We start from the raw sequence: 22,636 nt of genomic DNA on the forward strand, positions 1-22,636 counted from the left end.
GGATCCGTGTCCACTTGAACCAGTTTGGACCGCCGCATATCACCATTTTAAGCGAAAAAATTGTGAGTAGGAGATGTGCCTAAAAAATTGGATTCTTTATTTTTCCGCTCTATAAAAATTTCCCTTGCTCTATAAAAATTGAAATAAAACCAGTGGACAATCCAGGTCTTTATGTGTTACGCTACGTTTAACGTCTTGCGTAAATGTCGCGTTAAAAGCAAAATAGAAAAAATACAACCACACAAACTGATGGGCAGCGTAACAATCGGTGATTCGATTTCCACACGCCTGCGTTTTTGCCCTGGTCTATATTTAAAAAAATTTCAAACGAAACTAGTGGCGAAAAATATTTGTAATTGTGTACCAATATGGTGCGCAACAAATCAGGACCTGAAAGAATCGCTTCGAAGAATTGGATTGGTGGGAAGTTTTTGTATCGATTTAAAGTAAAACCGGAAGTATTTATTGACGTATCGATAAGTCGATTATTCTGATACTTTATCAGCAATAAAATTTGGCGTCCCGTCGACGCGCCAAAGAATTTGCAACAACAATCTGGGAAGCGATCTGTCTCAGCAGCCTTGACGTTCTGTAAGTGAGACAGGTTTGCAACTAGTGATAAACTAGATTATTACTAGACACAACAAAAGCCCGAATGCAACCCATATTATGCAGGTCCATATTAGGCCGTGCAATTAAAATGTGATTTTCGCTTCGAGTCTCCGATTCCTCGCGTTGTTCCTTTCGTTTTTGATTTTTGCCCGTCTGGTTGTCGTTGTACGGCTTCTTCCCCGCATCCTGCAACCTGTCTGGTGGTGCATGTAAATGAATTTTTTGTGTCGTCGAGGTGTCGGAAACCTATCAGAAACCAAAACAACGCCGTCACCGGCTGCAGCTGGTGTCAGGAAGTCTCCAGTTTCACACATGTTCTTCGTGCACCGGCTCTGTTTATTCAACGCTGTTTGCTTACGCACACTTGGAGAGCTTTCGCCTCGCATTCACTATTTACAGAAACGGAATCCACGCGCTTTTTTCGCGTGGAAACAGTCCTAGATTTAGAACAACAATGGAAGCAGGAACCAAACCAAACAAACATATCCGGGTTGCACCAGTTTCATATCTGTGCTGATGACGTTTTAATTCCGTCTTGATTGTTGGTTTTTCGGCGGGTTTAATCGAGTTCCATGCAGATTCTCTGTTTGTCTAATTACCTGCAAAAAATCCTTTCCCAGTGACGACGCTTCGTAACACAATCCCAACAGTCTGGACGAAAATATTACGGGCCACATGTGGCTGCAGTCGACTTTTAATTTAAAACAGGCTTTCAAGCCATCTCATCAGACTAAGTGATTTAGCCGGGGCTGAAAATATTAACCTCGCACTCGCTCATTGTCGAGGTGCACTCGAATTATTGCACTTCATCAGCGCTGATGCGTCTTTTCCACACCGACCTGCCCTAACGCGGTTCTTCCCCTAATTAGCGGTGCGGACGAAGGAATGCGGCGAGATTTCACATAGCGCACCTGTGGATGAACAGACAACAGGTGTGGACTAGTCACAGGTTAGGATTGCATTTGAATGTTGGGCGTTTAATGAGTCGAGGGTCGTTCCAGTTTCGCTTTCTCGAACCGGCTTCCACACCCCTGAAATAACGGAGGGGACTACCCACGGGGGGTGACAAATACGCACAAATCGACAAAGGAAGCTCCGACACTTTTCCGATTTATACCTGCACGAGGGGATGGACCGAAGTTGATACTTTTTACGACTTTTTGGCATCTTACCAGAATTCTATGTGTTATGGAAACGCTCGTTTTGTCCAACACTACAATGAACATCTTGCAGTTTATTTTATCTCGTGTGGCATTCAATATGGAATGCTTTTGGGTGGAACAATCAAACAGTTTTTTCATTGATAGACTCCCGAAATTCTTCTGCGGTCATCTTTCACTGTCTCCTTTCGATGTTCTATTCAACGTTATTGCGCTCACGACTACACACAAAGAAAATTATTGTTTATACAACGAGTGCGATATAGGCGTTGTTATCGCACTATGTGAAATCTGCACAACGAGGCGCACGCCGAGCAATAAGCATTGATGATTTTCAAAGTGATTAAATATCTTAGCAACTACATCAACAGTAAAATTTCGATTTTGTTTTTTCTTTTTAAAGGAAGCATAAGTTCTTCAGATGAAGATTTGCCTTCGGGTATAAAAGAAACAGTGTCAAGCGTCATTTCAGATCTTGTTTCAAAGAAGAATACAAGCTAAAAGAAATCTAAAATGTCTAACAGAAAGAATATAACAATAAAACACCGCTTTGGACGATCTTCAACGATGATGGCGGCTGACTCTGGAGCAGATCTTTGAACTGGAAAAGAGACATAGCTGCTGGAAGCTGTACAAATTTTGGCAGGAAAATAAAATATTCCTTGATCGTCTAAAATGTAGAAATAATTAAATGAGCAATCAACTATCACATATGTCAACATCTGGAGTGAAGTTGTACGATAGCAAAAATTGTGTTTTTTATTGTTCCGTTTATTTACTTTACGGTAGAGCATGCGGTAATCATTTATTACCACATGGTTTGTGGTAAAGTAGGTCATTACCTGTATGAAATATGTGGGATAAATAAGACATATCGCAGTGAGGTAGATAAACATGTTTATTCACCTGGAATCTGTTCGAATTTACCAGGCGTATCCCTTTCTGCAACTTGTTTACAACCGGAAGTAGATTTTGCGTTTGTTCAGCGTTTCTTGAAAAGTGTCGAGATTTTGTGTGAGGTGATTCGATGGATTGATAATCTAGAATCGTCGTCCTGTTATCTGTGTACGTTTTTCCCAAAGCCGTGACCCCATCTCTATCAATAGCGCGATATTTGGTCTGCAAACAACGGCTCCTCTACACATCCGTCGTCGCTTCCTCGAAGAAGATGCAGGTTAAAAGTGTAATAGTACGGCATCGTCCCCTACTTTTGAAAAATGTCGAGCGCACACGGAAGAAAGCCGGAACGGCGTTCCCACGCTCGACAATAGCTGGAGACGTCTTAAGAAACTGCACATTGCGTCGTCTTCTTCTTCAGCAGCCGGCCGTGTCTTCTTTCATCGGAACCAGTTTGGATTGATTGTTATGTAATGCGTGTTGGGAACCGACATTGTTGTGATCCTCCGACTTTAATTTCTTCGACCGAAAATAATCCGTCGTTTGACAGCATCTAAAATCGTCGGAATGTCGTCTACTTCCGGCATCCAACACTCACCGATGAAAGTCCTTATCGTGAAATATTCTCGGCTGTCTATTTCTGGCCGAATGACTGGTCTTTCTTCGTCTTGTAGTGGCGTTGTTTGTTTTGCGGTTGCGGCTGGAACCCGTTCCAGAAATGATCTAATTTTACTGTTGCGTCACTTAACAAAAGAATAATGGATGCGTCCCCGATGACCGGGGAAGCGAAGGGGACGTCGCCCTTACAAAAGCTCCGACGATTTTTTTAGCGAGGGTAGATGGGGTGGTGCACAGCAAGTGTGGCTTGTCTTTGCAGGTTAGACACATCTGGCCGCTTTCGGTCCGGGGGGCGGCGGAAATAAGGATAGATCGTCGAGGGGCTCTTGTCACCCCACCGAGCTTTACACGCCATTCCAAGGACGACCACCTGCCACCAAACAGATTTCTTCTGGACCAAATTTGGTTTTTCCAAAAACTTGACTAGTTTCACTTGAACCTTCACACGCAGATTAGATCTACACCAATCGTTACGAGTTAGAACGTAAAGCTTTTAGATCAATCAGCGATTGTTCGATTGTTGTCCCCCCAACCCTTCATTTCTGCCCACTTACCGATAATTTCGAGTTTTACGCAGTTATCTAATACAAAATTCAACGTACCATTATAGATCATCACAGTCAGATTTTGATTTACGATTCTATCTAATTAAAAAAACAACAGTTCCACTTCTAGATAATTCACCTATCGATGGGTTTTCATCGATAAGACAGCGATACCTAATGACGTCACGCTATCGAAACGACAACTTGATTATATGCTAAGTAATGACCCATAAATCACAAGCGAAATCATCACAAAGTCAGGTTAGAATTAATATTTTTATTTTTTACCAACATTATCCAAAATCGTTACTGCGTGACGGAAATGTACGCCTCCAAGTTACTACTGTTCGGTTCTTTGTTGCTCAATGGTGAGCAAAAATGTCTGGAAACCATCGCCCAAAACCCTGTAGTGGTGCTACAGAGTGGTCCAGAATGTTTCCGAAATTTTGACTTCCGCAAGGCTGACTCGTATCTGGTGACTGTAGATGTGGAAGATTTGAAAAGTGTGTTGCAGAGATGGTCGTCGGTGGAGTTTTTCAATCCACGAGCGAGATTTTGGTTTTTGACCAACACCACAGAACCTTGACGATTTTTCGAAATTTTGGCAAAGTTCTACATAGTAAACGTGGCACTAGTGACGGGATCAGATCAGATTTATACCTATCTGCCGTACCAAAACGAAGACATCAACAGACCGGATACCACACCGGTCTATGTGGGCAAGTGTCAAGATAGCGTAGACCCATTTTTCCAAAAACTGCCAAAATTTTGGACAAACACAACAGTCAAAGTTTTGACCAAATGCATCGCCCCTTATGTGGAGTGCGTCGGCGAAATCTCCGGCCCCGAGATCCAGATTTTTAAGTTAGTCCAGGGAGTGCTCAAGTTTAAGACGGAATATGTCCTTGACAAGACGATGCAGTTTGGTATGGTCAAGACAAATGGAAGCTACTCGGCGTCTTTTCGCTGTTTGCAAGAACGCCAAGTCGACATGAGTCTAGGTGCGTTTCGGAGCATAGGTCACACCCAGTTCCGAGATTTTGACTTTAGTACCAACCACATGGAGGACAGGTTGGTCTGGGTGGTGCCCAAAGCGCTGCCTTTGGCTCACTGGATTCGAATCGTCAAGACTTTCGAACTGAAGTTTTGGATCACCCTGATCATTTTGACCATAATAGTGAGCAAAATCATCCAAAAGATCAGTCTGGTGGCAAAGGAACCGTCAAAAATCTTCTACCAATTTCCGTTACAAGTTGCGGTACGACTTTTAGTTGGTCGGTACTTGAAGCAAACACCCACCAAGCTCCAAGTGCGCATTGTTTTTATCTTCTGGGTGTATTTTTGCATGCTTTTCAACATAATTTTCAACAGCAATTTGATAAACGTGTTTTTTGGAAGCTTCCACACGTTCCAAATAGATTCTTTCCACAATATCATGGAGTCCAATTTGGATGTGGGTTTAACTGACGACGTGAAACAGATTTTGGGCCAGGAACCGAACTCGTCACTCTTCGCAGTGAAGAAAGACATTTTAACTTGTCCCTTTGGGGTGCAGTGTCTGAATCGCACGCTTTTCGCACGAGATCTGGTGTGTTGTTGGGGGAAAAGGAGTATCATGAATCGAATGGCGATGTCGTACAACATCGACGTCCACTTCATCGACGATCACCTTTTGTTCTTCTACATCTTCTTTTATTTTGTCAAGGGTTATCCAGTTGTGCCGCAAGTCAGCCGGGCGATAGTCCAATTGAAATCTGTTGGTCTGGTTCAGCACGTTATGGATAAGATCGACCATCCCAAAGCGAACACAGTGGACGAGCTGACGTCGAAAGTGCTCACATTCAAACTACTCGAGGGTCCTTTTTATTTGGTGTTTTTGGGGTGGCTGTGCGCCCTTCTTGTTTTCGGGGCCGAAGTGATTCATCATCGGTGGTCGAGGGTGTCGCGCAAGACAAAAAAAGAGGGGTAACGGATTTGAGGAGCATCAAACCGTAAAACACCTGTTCTTGTAGAGGAGGTAATGGCCGATAAAACCGTTCCACACTCTATTTATCCGGTGCAGAGATTTTTAGGTTAGTGAGTCACAGTGGGGGAAAATTAATGATTCCGAGGGGTTAGACGCGGGGTTAAAGACCTAGTCGAAGTTGGCGAACGAGCGCCAAGTGGTAATGCAAACATTAAACACATAAACACCGTTGAAAAGATTATTTCTGGACTGGGTTTTGGGAGTGGCGCGAATTTCGCTACCTGCGAGGTGCAAGGTGAAAAAAGGACGTCATTGTGCGTCCTTAATGTGGCACAAAGGCCAAGGCTTTGTGCGCTTCTCGGAAGACGCCAGTCCTCGACGGCGGTGTCTGCTGCTGGCACGCCAATGGCCGATCACGGGACCTGGAAATATCTCTTAATTGAGCCATAAATTTCCGTGCCGAATTGCATAATTAAATCAGATAAAACGATGTGGATTTCTTAACCCGAGATTACGACCACGGCTGCGTACACCGACTCGTTTATGTTCTTAACTATTCATCAAGCCAAACATGAGATTACGAGATGATACAGGCGAGCCTCGCATGTCCTGGAATAAATTCGCGATAACATCGACGCCGGTTATTAATTTTCATCAGAACCAGGAAGGAATTCGGAAATGTGGCGGTGGGCGAGGCCGGCTGCAGAAAAAAAACATTTTGTATGGAAATTAGCCGCCTGTATGGCTCATAACAATATAAATTGGTTGCATTCCAGTCGCCGTTTTTTGGGTTAAACACCCAATAAAAAATTGACAAGGAACGTGTTGTTTTGCTTTGTGGCCATCTGGGAGACGTTTCCGAAGAATCTTGAACTCGATTTTGTTGCAGTTTTTTTTTGACAATAAATCGTGTTTTGCAAAATGTAATTCTTTTATTTTTCCCATATCTTACAACGAGCACTCCCCTCAGACATTTTTCTAAATCTTGTTGCTATAGTAAGTATTAATTCTCATAATCGGAGATGCCCTGCAAGTAACAAAAAAAGTGTGATTCCTAAGATTTTTTTTACCATAATACCTACTAACACTTGTGTCGCGTTCAAATGAAATCCTGGGCTGGGGAGGCGTTGGAAACCGTCAATTGTTGTGCTTTTTTAAAGCGTAGATTAATTGGAGCATGTTGACAGCTAACCTAAAATTTAAAGCCAAAAAATCGTTCTTTTCTTCTTTCTTTGCAATGTTTTACATTAAAAATAGAATAATTTAACGATTCCTATTCTCGAAGCAAATATCTAAAGGCACCCTGTGGTGAAAACACATATTCATTTATGTCCCGATTAAACATAAACAAATGTCATTGGTGTCAAACGGCGGGAAATTCAAACTTTACACTGTTCTAAACGGTTTAATTTTTCCAACGCCTACTCAGCCCAGGATTTCATTGGAACGCGCGATTTAGTCAATACCAATAATTAGGAACAACCCACATTATAAAGCAAAAAATTAATAGAAGACAAAATAATTATGTTGTTTAAACACACAGGTACAACCATTTTGTTTGCTGTTAACATGCACCAACATGGTTTTCCTGGCGTTCACTTTAGAAAACGTATCTATTGTTACACTAAAATCAAATTTGTTTACCACTTGGGATCTAATTTCCTGGATTGACAAAGATGATCATTAAAGAAGTCCTGAAATAGTTTTGTATCGGTTTTAAGGTAAAGAAGGAATTTTCCTCACAAGCACTGCTATACTATATTTTTTCCTGGGAGGCGGTTGCGCGCACCGTTTATGAAATCCTGCAACGAAATGCGACCTCCCTATTGGTTAATGGAATAGAGTAACCAATAGGGAGGTCGCATTTCGTTGCAGGATTCTGTAAATGGTGCGCGCAACCGCCTACTAGGAAAAAATATAGTATAGTAGGTAATGTTATGTTATGTTTTTAATGAAATTTCTTAATTTGTACAAATGGACACACGTTCAATCTTAAGTTCTTTATATCCTGCGCAAAATTACACCCATTCCTTTTGCATTTCATAAGTTTCTATCATCAAAGTAGAACTCTTTAAAATCTTGTAGGTCACATTTAATATCGTTGTCCAGTTCAGAAAACTTAAATATGAAGTGATGGAGATAATTTCTTTGAATATTGAGTTGACTGAGTTCTATGTCATAGAAAATTCTCCTTTGCTGAATAATGAACTTCATCTGGGACTCTTTCGTGTGGAAAGTATTTTCTTTTACGACTCGTAGAAGATTCAGTCTGGTAGATTTGATCGTAACAAATCTGTTTAGCTTCAGCTTCAACCGCATCAAAATTGCATCACGAATCTTCCATAAAGTTTGACAACTTTCATACAGAGTACAAGCAATGCTTAAATTACTTTCTACTTCCTGCAGTGACTTATTTGTAGCATTAAGCCTACGCAATATTTTTTTCCACGCTGCTATGACAATGGAAATTTCAAAAGTATAGAACATTTTATTTCGTTGGAATCACGAACGCAGCTTGAAATGCATTAGCTTTCGAAGATCATCTAGTGGCATTATTTTCCTTGACTATTAATAAATGTTTTGTTCTCTCTTCCAAGTTTCTTCCTAGTATTGCCCGGTGAGGTGTTGAGGCAGACAAGAAATTATAAACACTTTAATTGTGCAAGCGAATGCATTGGTGAATACAAAAGAATAATAATTTAAAGCAGCACTGAAAATTCAACCAGTTAAATGGACGTAAGATAATATAAAGTACTACTCAAAAGCAGCGAAGGTAATTTATTTTGAGTTTTTAAATGTTTTTATACCATTTAATTAGGAAACGATTTTTTGTACTCATAGTCTCAAAATCGGTATTTCCCGGCTGTCCTCAGAGTGCAGAAACAACGATTTCCCGCACGCAGTGTTTTTTACTTTGCAGCAGAAACTAGGGAAAATTGCATTGTAAGATTGGTGTTTAATGACGTAAACAGGCCGTCAATTCACTTTAAACAAAATGGACGCTTCGTCACATTTGCAATTGTAAAATAAATTCTCAACAACATAATAAATAAGTAATTTTATTATAAAACAAATAAGAATACAATTCAAAAAGGTAAGAGTAATAACAGGGCTTTGAAAAATGTTAAATTATTTACTTTTTTAATTTTATTTTTAAATATTTTTGAGTTATTCGTTACAAAAAATATTGTACCTAACTTCTGCGGGAAATTTCACTTCCCGCATATGTTAGGTAAATACCTATTACATATTACAATATGAAGTTGCAAATATTTTGGTTAAGTGTATATTTTTTACAAAAACTGTGGGATCTCTCTGCGCATGAATTGTTTGTCGTGATGCCTTTTGGTTTCTAAAACAAAATGGTTGCTTTGGGGCAAAGAAAATAATGAATCATGCTGTGGGAATGAAAATATGAAATCGACAAAAAAATATGAAACACAATAAAACTGAATGTGACGCTACATAAAATACACTACTCTTCAGTAAAATTTTAATCACACACACACGAAATTTTTTAATTTAAATTTAATTTAAAATCTATTTTTTTAAATCCAGTTGCCAGAAATGTTGTTGCGAGTTTGAGTCACGAGTCACGACCCTGCACTCTGTTGAGAGTATACCAACAAAGTAAAGGTAGGTTTTATGCAGCTGAGGAGCCACCTTCGCCGCATCACTATCGCTCGTCTCGGATAAGAGCCTATTTGGGTCGACCCCAAGGTCGCAAAGTACACTGATAAAAACGTGCGCTTGTGCGTTTGAAGTGCACGTTTTCCGTCGTGGGTCCAGCGGACCTGACCCAAATCGTCCACCTGACAATTAGGATCCGGCAAATACCGACTTGACAATTAATTTAAAGTGTCAACAAGTTTTTTCCAAACTCCTGAACCCGACCGAACGGTATTCGCTTTTTTCGCGATAAATATCCACCCGTCAGCAATTAATAACTCGCCGCGCATACAATATCCTGGCCGGAATTGGTCACGAGCGTTCCGCGAACCGCCGATGCGTCAACCCGCGAGTCACCGCCGCCGCCTCCACCGCCGCTTCTGTCTGGAGCGACCTCAACCTTTTCCCATCGTCGAGATCCCGTTTTGCCCCGAGACGCAGATCCCAAAGTTCACTGTCCTCCCGATATTTGTGGCCTGCACCGGTCTCGTAAACGCACAGAATGCACACCGTTTATTTTAGATGACCCGCATTTTAGTCGGCGGATTCCTGGCATACGCCCGCGTCGCGATTTTCCCGGGCGCAGCCGGAAATTGCCCGGCCGGAAACGGCACCCCCTCCGGGAGCCGGGCCAAAGGTCGTCCCGTTTTAGCCGCGTAATTCACGGTGCCACCATTTACATGACAATGTGGCTTTTTACGGCTAACGAGGGCGTCCGGTGCGGGAGCACCGCGTCGGTGCGGTGCACTCCGAAACCGGAGAATTTTTCGCTTCTGGCGCTTTTGGGTTGCGCGGACGAGCTCCAGGTTGATAAGGCCGACGGGGCGTTTTTGCGCCGCGAAATTCGCTTCCGCTCCGGGTTCCGGCGGTTCTTTCCTCCGGGGCTATTAAATCACGGCGCGCCTTCCGGTTCCGCCAAGGAAGAGTCGCCGGTGACAACATGGCCGCTTTCTGTTTACGTCAATTTGTAAATAAAAACGATAAATCTTGTAATTTACGACGATAACCTTTGACATTCGAGGATATCCGGGCTGGGACGGCCTCCGATAACCTACGCTGATCCAGCTTGGACATACAGAATGCGAATTTTTCCAATCGATTGATTACTATTTTCTGCACTGTAACGGGACAAAAGTCACAAACAAGTAACGTGGTGTAGATACACTCCAAATTATTATTCTGGTGGGAAAAAATTTTTTAAAACTCCACTCGTAGTACTGCAGAATAATTGTGAAATAGGCAGTGGCGGGTTCAGATGGTAAACATGTGGGTACAATACCAATATCACCAAAAAAGTCTGTTTTAAATATTTTCATTTTTGAGTTTCGACATGCTTTTGTATCCAATTTAGAAAACATTTTGATTATGAATATTAAGTTGGCGTTTTTCAACCAATTATTATAATTTTTTAATTTAATTTACTTAATTTTGTAATTTATCACAAATAGAAAAGTATACTTGTACGAAACAAGGTTGAGAACCGCTGATTGAAATGAAAATGTACACTCTGGTCATATATCAAATATCTGACACCTGTTGATTTATGTTAGTCAACAATAAATATCCCTATAACTCCTTTAATGACAACGAGATAAGTTGGCACGATTGAAATAACATATCATTTTGTTGAATTGTTTTATAGTGAATTCCAAAAACATCCGAACTATCAAAGTTCCGTCAAGTTGCCACACTGATTATTGACAAAGCTGTTCCAATACTTTTCAATGGCCTTGGTTGACCACCCTGCAGCAAAACAAACCCCGCCAAATTTTTATGGAACAGTGTCAGTTACAAATTGTCAACAATTCGAAAAAAATGAAAAAACGAAAGAAAATAGTAGTTAAAGCCAGAGAAAAGAAAGCAATTGACTATTCTAATGAGGTTTTCTGGTTTTTTTATTCAATGTTGCATGTCTTTTTTACATTTAAACAACCCAAAAACAGCCAAAATAAATTTTGATTTGACCGAAATTTGACAGAAACATCAAAATCATACATAACCTCATAAAAAATAAAGCATGGTACACTTTCAATCAAAAATTGTGTTTCAACTTTCAGCCGGGAACATTGCGAATAATAAATTTTCACAAATTGTGACACTTGACAGCACAGATGTTTTTGGAATCCACTATATAATTTGTTTAAAAATCAAAAATCCACCACCTGTTGAATTATGTTAGCAGAAAAAAGAAATCCCTAGAAGAAGTTTACTTTTGTTGGTTGGCTCAACCTCCCGCCAAAATTTGACATCGAACTGTTGAGTTTATTACGTAACACGACATAATTATTATGTACAAAAAGGTGGTAGCTACCATATCATACTTTTTGAGTGAAATAATAAAATGAGAACAAAAACCACGATGAACTACGACCAAAACGACTGTCCAACAGTTTTCTTTCATAACCCCACTTTTTTCTGACACTTGCAGACACACTAAAAACAAAAGTTGGCCACGTTATCGGTTGTATTTTCGAGGTAGAATGCACTGTTGGTGGGTTTTTGATTTTGAAACAGATTATAGAAACATTTTAATATAATATAATGTAATAAGAAAGAAATTTACTTAACAAAACATTTAAATGTGGATGAATTAAAAAAAACTGTTTTCGTTTTCCGCTATGTCCACAATTCAACACCCTTGCCTTGTGTATTTCTCAGGTAAATTCCCGTGTTGGTGGATCATTGTATGTGAACAGGTTATTAATAAAATATGTAGGAGCCGAAGGGGGAGCGTTTTGGCTGAGGTACCTGGAACGTCCCGGTTTCCCCAAGCTTTTAAAATTTTTTCCAGAACTATAAATTTTGGTTTTGTAAGTGATTTATAACTACTGGTGTAAATCTAAAGAGCTTTTGATTACAGTCTACACAATTTCTTCAACATTTGTCTAAATTTAGGAGATTGTTCAGTTCAGTAAAAGAAAGTCTTTCGTTTAAAAAAAATCTGTTGGAGAATGTTTTGTATTTCGATTGGTGTTATAATAATACAATTATTAACGATTTTTTTTTATTCATTCTCACATGTCTTCCAATATACGTCAAATTTAATGTGTTTTAAAAAAATCCAAAATCGATGAATAAAAAATCTTCTCATGTGGTGCCACGTGCCAACCTCTTGGTAACACTGTACATAGTTACGAAAGAAGTTCGAAACACTTGGTTGGTAATCAAGATTTGGAAAGGCAAACACAGAAAAGAACCATCGCCGCAATTTACATCTATTTTCTTCATTACTCCACTTATCTCTAACACGTGATTATCGGATTATCTCTCCAAGTTTCATCGTGGGATCTTTGTTCTTGTCAATATTTCTCGCAAGACCAAGCACACCATATAGGTTCAATTGATTTCCGAACAAGTGAAATTCCAATTTGGTAAATCCGCGATTGGAGCACCCATCTACCAGTCTAGGAGAAACCTTATAGATGGAGTATTTGCGTCGAAATGTTGGGGGAACCCCGCGTCCAGGTCCTGGGTTCCCGTGTGTCTGGGACTTTCCGTTCGTCGGAGTCCAATTTAGTCCGTCCGTGTCTGTTGTCGTAGCCATCGAAACGTCGCGACCTTGAAAGTGCACGGAGCGCCTCTTCCTCTAAATATTTATGTGAGAAACCACGAGGCCGTGACGGACACGAAAAATCAACGCGGAAACGGATACACTAATCGAGGCCCGTCGAATACGGTTAGTTGCATATTCAGAGCGACTTCCTCGCCACTTACGTAAAACTCTGCGGGCAAAATCGGGCCATCTTGGCGGCCGCTCCGTTGGGCCCTCCGTTACGAAAAACGGCACACGGGACAAATTCGGCGTGACTTTCTCCGACTAACCCGATTCGCGCTTACCCAAGCCGCTTATACAACGAAACGTGACACCGTCTCGGCAATTGCATCGTTTTCGATTACGCAATCGAATTGTGAAAATTCCCGAAAACACAATTCCGATCGTGAGAAAGCGCCGAATCGACCTGGAAACGGGAAAGGTCACCGGCCATATTCCAACATGGCCGGCCGCACAGTTTCCGCATATTGTTCGGTAAAACAGACATCCTGATTCTGTAATGAGTTATGATTTTTTTACGATCGTCATCGCATTGTTTGACATTGAAGTCGTAAGAATGTGCTTATGTAACCGTGTTGTACCAGTGGCACCGCACCTGGAGCGGTTCCTACCGAAGCGGTTCCGTCATTTCGCCGATAACGCTGGATGAGTTGCGAAAAAACCGATAAGATTGGTACTGAGCTGCGATTTACTTCGGTTTAATAATACCGATCCGATAAACAAACTGAAAAACACACGTGGGGCTCAAGGCAAATTGTGCTTACCGAGTCGGCTGATTTTTAGACGGTCAAAGGCTGACCTCGACACCACCAAACAACAAACATGCATCTAGGGGTCGTTTCAAAGTAATACAGCATTCCATTTTGAAGAATATTTTAACATCTTTAAGTATTCTGTAATTTCAGATTTCACCCCTCGCATCTAACAATTAGTAATTTACAGAAACTTGTAATGTCTCTTTACTAACTCTTTAACAAGGAGGTACAGAATTTTGACTTCAGGTAATGATCGTAATGTCTCTGTTACATATCCGTTCAGATAAAATTTCTGGGAAAACCAATTAGAAAAATTAAAGTAGAGATCTAGATATGATTTACGAGTTCACCTACGATTGATAAGAATATTGAAAGTGGTGTGGCTCTTTCGCAATAAAAAAATAAGCAAGGACGATTGTGGCTTTATTTTTCAACAAAACAATATTTCAAGGAAAGATGTGTGCCTGGTACAAAACAAACAAAATTTGGAAATTTTGGAATTTTATTTGTCATAAGCACAATTATTGTAGTTGACAGTTCGTTCACTAGTTATTTTCATAGGACCTGGTTGGTATCCCGGATTTTTAAAATTATTCCTATTGTCAAATCAAATAATTGAAATTTAATCGCAGTTAAAATGGAAAGTGCAAAAGTCGTACAACGAAGTGATACGGTTTTATCAACGCGAGAAATAGAATGATAAAATTTGTGAGAAATTGGGAATTCGTTTTAAAGCAGCTTCATTTCTTATTTGCTGCATTTTGCTTTAAATGTGTTTACAATCAAAACATAACCTAAAATTATTTTGTTATTTATTAGCTGACGTGAGTACACCCCAGAGAGAAAATTTTACAACCAGGTACAGTCAAAACAAACATTACATTCGAAACTTCATTTTGACAGTTCTATTATACCGCGTGAGCAACAATAACTGTGTCATTTGGAAATACAATTTTTTACCGAAAATTGGCAGACTGTGAATTGCACCAATTTTCGATTGTTTTATTGTTATTACTGATTAATCTTTTATTGATAAAATGGTTTTCTGGCTGGACCATGACATAAAAATCACCAAAAGTTACCAGTTTATTGCCAACCCAAACAATAATTGTTGCTCGCGCGGTAGTTGGCGTTGTGAATGCTTTGAACATTTGTCTCCAGAAGGCGAGAGTTCTTGCGATGGGACAGAAACAAAAAACTTGGGAATAAATTTGACGGTAATTGGTCAAGTCGATCTGTAAATGTTTATGATCGCCGACAAAGCGTTTAGGGCTTGCGTACTCAGCAGGGTACTTCAGTAAACTTTCCGCCGTAAGCCTGTCCTGTTGGGGATTAGACAAAGGACGAGGACTGCACGGGATTACTTTACAGACAAATGGGAAATTGTCGGTCACTTCTTAGCAAGATTAGTGCCGATCGAACGCTTTTCTCGAAAAGTGACTGTCAAATATCTGCACCTCCAGTTAGTGACACGTCACGTTGCAATAAAATAGCTGATCCCACGAAATTTTAATTATTTGATAGCACGGAAGAGTTATACATGATTTACAGCTCCACAGTTTTGGCGAGATAGAACCGGATTATCAAAATGATAAACTTGTTCGAAATAGTTATTACGACCATGTAAAGATTTCAGCAGATAATCTGTATCATGCGGTGTTGATTATTTGTTTACCTGGAAAAACAGAAAGACAAATTGCGAAATGAGCGTAATTAGTGGGACAAGTTATTTGTAGTAACCGGATGTAGGTATTGCACCACAGTCTCGTGATTATCCTCGTTGGTGTAGATCTTACAATTCACAGATGTTACTAATCTACGGCTAAGTCCTGTACAAATCGAGCAAATGATAAAAGAAGTAAATATGGACACGTAATGAGACGATGAATTGAAAATTAAAAAACAATGTTGTAATTTAGTTTTTGTTGCAAGATTAAACCACACAATTTCCGTCGAGCCGATAACTTCCACAGAAACATGATCAATCCTCATCAATTTAAATTCTAATTCTAGATAAGTCACCGTTGACTTTACAGCACAACACACTGTGGTGGAATTTGTTGCACATTTTCAAATATGAAAATGTGACAATATTAGCGAAACCGTTTTTATATCAGCACTTTGTTCAAATTTGACGGGTGATAAAATTGTTTTTTGATTTTCCTATCATCCTCGAGAGTGCAAGATAACCTTCTGTTTCGTTTAAAAATATAAAGTTGACGTTATTTCCGGTAGAAAATTCCCAAACGAATACGTATTAGACATTTGTGTATTCTTCGACGGCATAAATAATTCATCGAATGTTTTATCCGAAATGTGGAAGTTTTTAAGAAATTTGTCTCAAAGCGTTCTCTCTCTCCACGATTTTTTGTCGAAGAAAGACCACCAAATTTCGCAATTGTGCGATTGCATATCAAGTTCAATAACAAAGTTCAAAACGTTCAAAAGAAAACGAGTGTTTCTTCTTGTGAGATGAAATTTTCTCTTAGGTTTAAAGATGTTGTGATTCTTGGTAGATTTTACAACGGGTAAAGAATGGAGTGTTGGATTTTCCAAAATTCTGTCGGTTGTTGTGATCCGCCCCTTTTGATTTATGTTGCGGTTTAGGGTACAAAGCGCCGCAACCCCTTAAAGCCGTAATCGTACTCTTTGCTTCGGCCCGACCATCTGTCCTTCACATTTACCTGCGATAAAAAATCGCGCGTTCTGACGCACATCCAGCGATAAATATTTACAAAGTTTGTGACAGGAAATTTGTGTTCTTAACTCGATAATGAATTATGAGTAGTAAAAGATAGCGCTTATCGAGATTAATTATTATTAAAAAGCGAGAGGAAGCGCCGATCGAATTCGGCCGTCACGTGACCGTCTTGAGCTGACATCACGCGTATAATTACCAGCTTGAATCATAGACGGCGACGTTCCATGTACAAAGGAAGGAAGTATAATGAGTCGGTGTTTCGGTTGAAACGCTGCCAAGAAATTCGAACTTTCTTGGCACTTTTAACCTTCGCCGCAGAGATGGGCGGATTTTTTTCGCATGTGTGTGTATAATAAAAACGCCGTGAGCGCCATCAGCGGATACATTTGGCATGTCCGGCCGGAGTCTTCGCATTCCTCTGCCTGACGTCATCGCCGATTCATTCCGCCTTTTTTGGTCTTTTGCACCGCCGTGATTTTATCGCGATACGAACACCGGCCGCGATAAACGGAAATTGTCCCGATATCAGGTGCCGATAGCGGCTGATAGCGATTATTGTTTGGGCTGGACGAGGCCACGGCCAACGCGGCGCGAAGAAAAATTGACATCCCAACGTCAGCCCGCCGGATCATAATCGAATTTCGACATCTAATCGACCAGATAAGTCACGGAATTGTGTGCGCTGGCCTGTTTGTTCGTACCCACTCGAAACCGCTCAGATTAAAAATGTAAAACGATTGTGTTCCTGTTGTTGCAGTCACGTAACCAAAAATTACACCGCGGCGCCCCGGACATGCCAAAACACCCTCTCGCGCCCTCCTGGGGGTCTCTTCTCGACCTTAACCAAACATTTGCCCTTTGACGTATGACAGCTCGGTTTGACGGATCGTCTCGACGAGACCTACAAAAGGAGATTTTGCAGTTGAAGATACAGATTTGCGTTGCGGAGCCATTTCGAGCTTGTCGATGTTCTGGGACTTCTGGGGGCGACAAGATTCGTTATTTTTATTGGGACCAGACCGGCTTAATGAGATCGAGTTAGCTGAACTGTCAAGTGACTTACGTCAGTTGAAATTAGGCCGGTTTCACACCGGGACAGGTCTCACAGATCAACAGGTGTCTGCGGATCTGCTCCGGGAGCCTCCTCGGGTCGCCCTTTCTCGTTGCACAACGTCAATTTTGCAAGAATTGACCTATTACGTTGCGCGTCGATTGATTTCCTGATCGTTCCACTTAATCGGCCCGTTATCCAACGCTCCTTCCTGATCCTGTCTCTTCCCTCACGACCACCTGCCCGAAAAATCCGGCCGTATCGGGTGAAGTACAGATTTAGTGGAGGAGGAAGTCTGGTCGTCGCGTCCCCCGCGCCCCTCGGCGGTGTAGATCCGGTGGCCGGAGCGGCAACAGCGCACGTCGCCCCCACTACTCCGCTTCGTACTCCCGCATACTCCATCCAGTCCAAACAGTTCCCAAAACAGTAGTGGTAAGGTGACGGTCGAGAGAGCATCAGCGTCACAGTTACTGCTAGTGCGAAGATAGGCTCGTCCGGGTGTCATCGAGTGCACAAAGGAGCAGAAAATCAACGAAAAGAGCAGAGTGAGAGAAGTGCAGTGTTCGGTGCCGGTGTGAATGTTCCCGTTTCGGATAATCGCCCGTCAAGGTAAAGCATGCCGTGTTGGATTTTGTTTTTGTTGGGGGTTTTTCGTCCGCACCCTTGGTACCTGTCGCACGTGTCTTCACCTGTTGCTCCCGTGTGAAACCGACTCGAGGACGCGCGAATCGGTACGTTCTCGCCGCGTTCCCGAGAAAAAATTCCCGTGTGGGCGAGAGGAATTTCCGGTGCGCCAGCGGCGTACGCGGATTTCTCGCCAGACGTGTCCCAACCCCTGTCAATTGTCGTCGTTACGAATCTGGCGTCCAGCGGTTCGTTGTCTTGATTGGTCCAAATTACCGGAAACTTTCGATGTAATTTCGTCGTTTTAGGTCAAGATTGTTAATGAGCGGGGTCTTGGCACCAAATAGCTCGCTCGACGCGTCTACGAAAATATTTGCTTTTTTTAGAACTGTCAACAAGTAATGTACAAAGTTGTTGTTCGACGGCGAAAATCGGCGCCACCTGCCGACCGGAAGTCCGCGATCCGGCGATTTTCAAAATCGAGCGCCCGCAGACGTCACCAGATAGCGCCTGTCGTTATCAATCACCGGTACAGGTGTTTGGTTTAATTCCAAAGAAGTTACGTCACGAGTTCCTGGGATGTACGCAACTGGCGATTGCTCAAGCGAACCTCTCGGGTTCTTCGTCGTTTGGCGGCCGTGAAAGGCCCGATTGACATCTTTCGTTTCGTAATGTCGAACCGTCGCGTTAAAAACCGACTGAATAGGAGTAAATGAGGCAAGACCGATTAATTTCTTGTGCAACGGCGCGAATATGTGCCACAGAGCTCTAGGAAATCGATCGTGTAATCGCGATGGACTCGTGTTTTCTGCGATTTTTGGCTCCAGCAACAGATTGCGTTTGCGGAAGTCGTGCCTCTCCATTTCGCTTTATTCTCGCCGCTCGGCATTGACACATTTCTTCCTGGTAATATTTCACCGAGGGAAAAAAATCAAAGGTCGGAAGCCAGTTTCCATTTCCCACAATGGCGTCTCGGGGAGATGGCGCGAAGGTCGTCGGGGTGCGTTTGTCGTATTGTTGCTTCAGGTTTATTTTAAAAGCCGGATAATGCGAAATGTAAATAGCTTGAAAAAAACACACTCTTAACCTTGGAATAACTTCCGCGAGCGTCAGAACCCCACGTACACGGTCGGCTCCGCTCTATCATTAGTCCGCGTATTTTTAAATTGCATGCAAAAGCCACTTCCTACTCGTTTAAAAACTCGTTAATCGCTTTTGCGCAACGCTCATGGGTTTTCCTCTTCCAGCCTGAAAATATGAAACTAGTTCCGGGGCCTTTGCCACCGATCCCCACAAGCAGCTCGATGGACCGTCTCGCCTTGCCTTTGCCCTTCAGCCCGGACTCCCTGTTCTGGCGCTACCCGCTCGGTTTCGCCTCGATCGGCCAGGCCCAGCAGCCCCCGTCCTCCCCCCTCTTCGACTACAAGAGCCAGCTGCCGTCGAGCCTCGCGTCGGACCCCCGAGTCTGGTCCCGCGAGGACGTCGTCAGCTTCCTGCGATGGGCCGAGCGCGAGTTCGACCTGCAGCCCATAGACTTGGACATGTTCCAGATGAACGGTAAGATTCCGACCGCCCCGCTCGACCTCCCCTCACAGGAACTTTGCTCCAGGTAAAGCGATCTGCCTTCTGACGCGCACCGACCTCGCCGAGCGCGCCCCCGGCTCGGGAGACGTCCTATACAACGTCCTCCAGATCCTGGTGCGCGAAGCCAACAGCCTGCAGCGGATGTTGCCGTCCAGCCCCGTGACCCCCACGTCGCGCCACCCCTACCCGCTGTCCCCGCACTCGCACCCTCCCACGCCCAATTGGAACATTATCGCCCAGAACGCGGACCCGTTCCAGTCGTCGCACGCCGCCTCTTTGGCGGCGCACCTGATGGCCCAGAGCAACTCGGTCACGCTGAGCCCCGCGCCGTCGGTGGACAGCCAGGCGGGCAGCCCCCAGCACGCCGACAACCCCCAGACTTTCGGCCATTCCATATTCAGCATGGGCGGCAGCAACGGCAGCGGCAGCAACCCCTCGGATTCCGACGAGGATGGCTACGACAAGACCGGCCAGAGCGGTAGCCCTCCCAACACCCCCAGCGCGTACTCACTGCCGCCTCCGCTGCCGACCATGGCTCCCAGGAGCCCCAAAGAGGTCGCCGGCAGTCCCGGAATGTTCAAGGCTGTGGGACGGGAATTCTTCCCGAACGAATCTCCAGAGCCCAACACGAGTAAGTCCACCCGAAAAATTAAAAATCGCGGTTCCATACAACGTTTCTCGTTTCAGATGGGCGATTGTTGTGGGACTTCTTGCAACAACTGTTGAACGACCCCGCCCAGCGATACACAAATTACATCGCATGGAAGAATCGTGACACCGGAGTCTTCAAAATCGTCGATCCGGCCGGTTTGGCCAAGTTGTGGGGCATCCAAAAGAACCACCTCTCGATGAACTACGACAAGATGTCTCGTGCCTTGCGGTACTACTACAGGGTGAACATTTTGAGGAAGGTGCAAGGGGAGCGACACTGCTACCAGTAAGTTTGACTCCGGTTTAGGGGAAACGGAAGTGTGCAATGTTTCGCTTGCAGGTTCTTGCGGAATCCCAACGAATTGAAGAACATCAAGAACATATCGCTGTTGCGTCAGATGTCGCCGACCAATCTGAAACCTCCGGCACAGATCGTCCCCAACGTGACGATCAAGCCGGAGCCCGTGGAGGCGGAGAGCGAGGCGAATCGAGACGATTACGATGAGAAGCCCACCGACTTGAGTATAACCATGGAAGGGCCGACGGATCTGAGCAGCAGCAGCAGACACGTGAACATAATCTGTTCGCCAGATCCGCCAATACCGCCACAGCATCACTAGCGACAGTGATTTAGGTGTTCAAAGACCTCATGTGCATTATTAGTGACAATATTGGTGCCAATATTTATGAGACTTGTGCAAAATAGTGATGATAAAGTGTATATAGTTAATTTTTTAAGGTCTATTGATACACGTCGGCGTTCGGGGCGATCGATGGAGCGCCTCGAAAGTCGCGTTTTATAATACGCATGTGCCAAAATAAATAAATTATTTTTTCATTTGGTCACGAGGGAAATGGTTAAGTGACTGCCTGTGGCAGCTTCTTTGGGTGATCCTGAATCAATGACAATAATTGGATAAATTATCATGTACAAAGAGATGGACTGGAAGTCAATTTTGAGTTGTTGAGATTAGTACACCACATTCCAATTTTGTGGCATTTGCCTGATTTTTTTTTAGAAAAAAAAAAAATGAACGTGTGGCTGAACTGTTTCCAGTTCTATTTCTGTGATCTCTTAGTGTTTGACTCAATTCATTGTGTGATTTTAAAAAGAATGTATAATGCTTTATGTATATTCAGATACTGTACATATTTTTAATGCATATTCAAAGAAATAGTTTTAAGTTTGTAAGGGTGGATACCTAAAGGCTTTATTTTTAAAGTAAATCGAATTTTGTGTCAATTGGTATATTGTTCCCACGTTGATAATTTTGTAAATATGTTATGAGTAGACGTCAACTGCAATGCTGTCTTAATATGTTTTGTATGAGAATTTATTGTTAATGATGATATGACAAGTTTGAAATATACCTTTACAACGATGGACCTGCTACTCTCTCAATTACCCTCTCAAAATTACGTAATCTACAATCAAATTAACATAAACATTAACGAAGTGTAAAGGATAATTGTTTAAATGATTTAAAAGTAAATTCATTGCTGATAGGAAAGCTTACTCGCTGTTGTGTCAAAATCTAAAATCTGACAGCTGATATAATCAACCCAAACTCGCATAAATTGAAAGCGTAAAAATGTCGTTGCTAAAGGTAAATAACCAATTGCAGTAACAAATTCACGCTCTCTAACCCTTGGATTTTGGCTGACCAATCTGTCAAAGGGTAATGCTTGCCTTTAGAAAACCATTTCAATGATAAGATAAGATTTTATTTTTCACTATAGTTCATTTTTTAATGCTGTAGAAAAAGTCAGGCAACCCAATATACAGTCTTCAAGGCTGCCTAGATGCCTTAAATTCATTTATAATTGATATGGATCCACGATGCCGCTAAAAATTCTGTTTGTCAAAATCTCCGTCAGTCTGACAAGGTTTTGACATTCAAAAAAAAATTTAATTGAAATGAGAAAACGTGTTTAATAATGTGTTTAATCTAGGTAGAATTCATGAATAAAAAAGCAGTAAGTTAGTAAATAGAAACAATAGTTAACGATAACTCAGACATATTATGGATTAAAAAAATCAACTCTCATCTTCGAATTCTTCCGGTTAATCCGAATCGTCATCAGACTCTCCAAGGTGTATAATCAGTGGTTCCACGGTCACTTCAATACGCACATCCAATTCCCACATCTGCTCTTCTTTAATTTAACCGTATCCCCAACCTTAAGTTCCGCATGTAAATGTTTGTAAATGTTCAAAATCATGTTTTTTCGAATACGGATAAGGGCGAC

The 22,636-nt window shown here is 42.3% G+C and overlaps 2 protein-coding genes and 1 long non-coding RNA gene across 3 annotated transcripts; 2 read left to right on the top strand and 1 right to left on the bottom strand.

Moving 5' to 3' along the window:
• Positions 1–2,234: 2,234 nt before the first annotated feature.
• LOC138133322 (uncharacterized) lies at positions 2,235–3,807 on the bottom strand. Its single transcript, XR_011160322.1, has 2 exons — positions 2,679–3,807; positions 2,235–2,373 (listed from the first exon to the last, which is right to left on the bottom strand). It is a non-coding gene; the product is annotated as an uncharacterized lncRNA (long non-coding RNA).
• Positions 3,808–4,418: 611 nt separating this feature from the next.
• On the top strand, positions 4,419–6,711 carry LOC138133113 (uncharacterized; the record flags this gene model as incomplete). The annotated part of the gene is made up of 1 exon (XM_069050917.1): positions 4,419–6,711. A coding segment is annotated over one exon (1,383 nt), but the record flags the coding sequence as incomplete, so codon positions are not given.
• Positions 6,712–17,931: 11,220 nt separating this feature from the next.
• aop (anterior open) lies at positions 17,932–21,770 on the top strand. Its single transcript, XM_069050591.1, has 5 exons — positions 17,932–18,136; positions 19,399–19,708; positions 19,761–20,366; positions 20,423–20,672; positions 20,727–21,770. Exons 2-5 carry the CDS (start codon positions 19,408–19,410, stop codon positions 21,004–21,006), a joined length of 1,437 nt encoding a protein of 478 aa, XP_068906692.1. The 5' UTR covers positions 17,932–18,136; positions 19,399–19,407; the 3' UTR covers positions 21,007–21,770.
• The last annotated feature ends 866 nt before the right edge of the window (positions 21,771–22,636 follow it).

The sequence above is a fragment of the Tenebrio molitor genome, chromosome 6, assembly GCF_963966145.1.
Source record: "Tenebrio molitor chromosome 6, icTenMoli1.1, whole genome shotgun sequence".
Classification (NCBI taxonomy): Eukaryota; Metazoa; Arthropoda; class Insecta; order Coleoptera; family Tenebrionidae; genus Tenebrio; species Tenebrio molitor.

What these genes read in the sequence shown, in the direction of transcription:
- aop (XM_069050591.1), top strand. Translation starts at nt 19,408, where the DNA reads ATGAAACTAGTTCCGGGGCCTTTGCCACCGATCCCCACAAGCAGCTCG. An exon ending in GGACATGTTCCAGATGAACG is followed by an intron (nt 19,709 to 19,760) that starts GTAAGATTCCGA and finishes ACTTTGCTCCAG; the next exon opens with GTAAAGCGATCTGCCTTCTG. An exon ending in ATCTCCAGAGCCCAACACGA is followed by an intron (nt 20,367 to 20,422) that starts GTAAGTCCACCC and finishes TTCTCGTTTCAG; the next exon opens with ATGGGCGATTGTTGTGGGAC.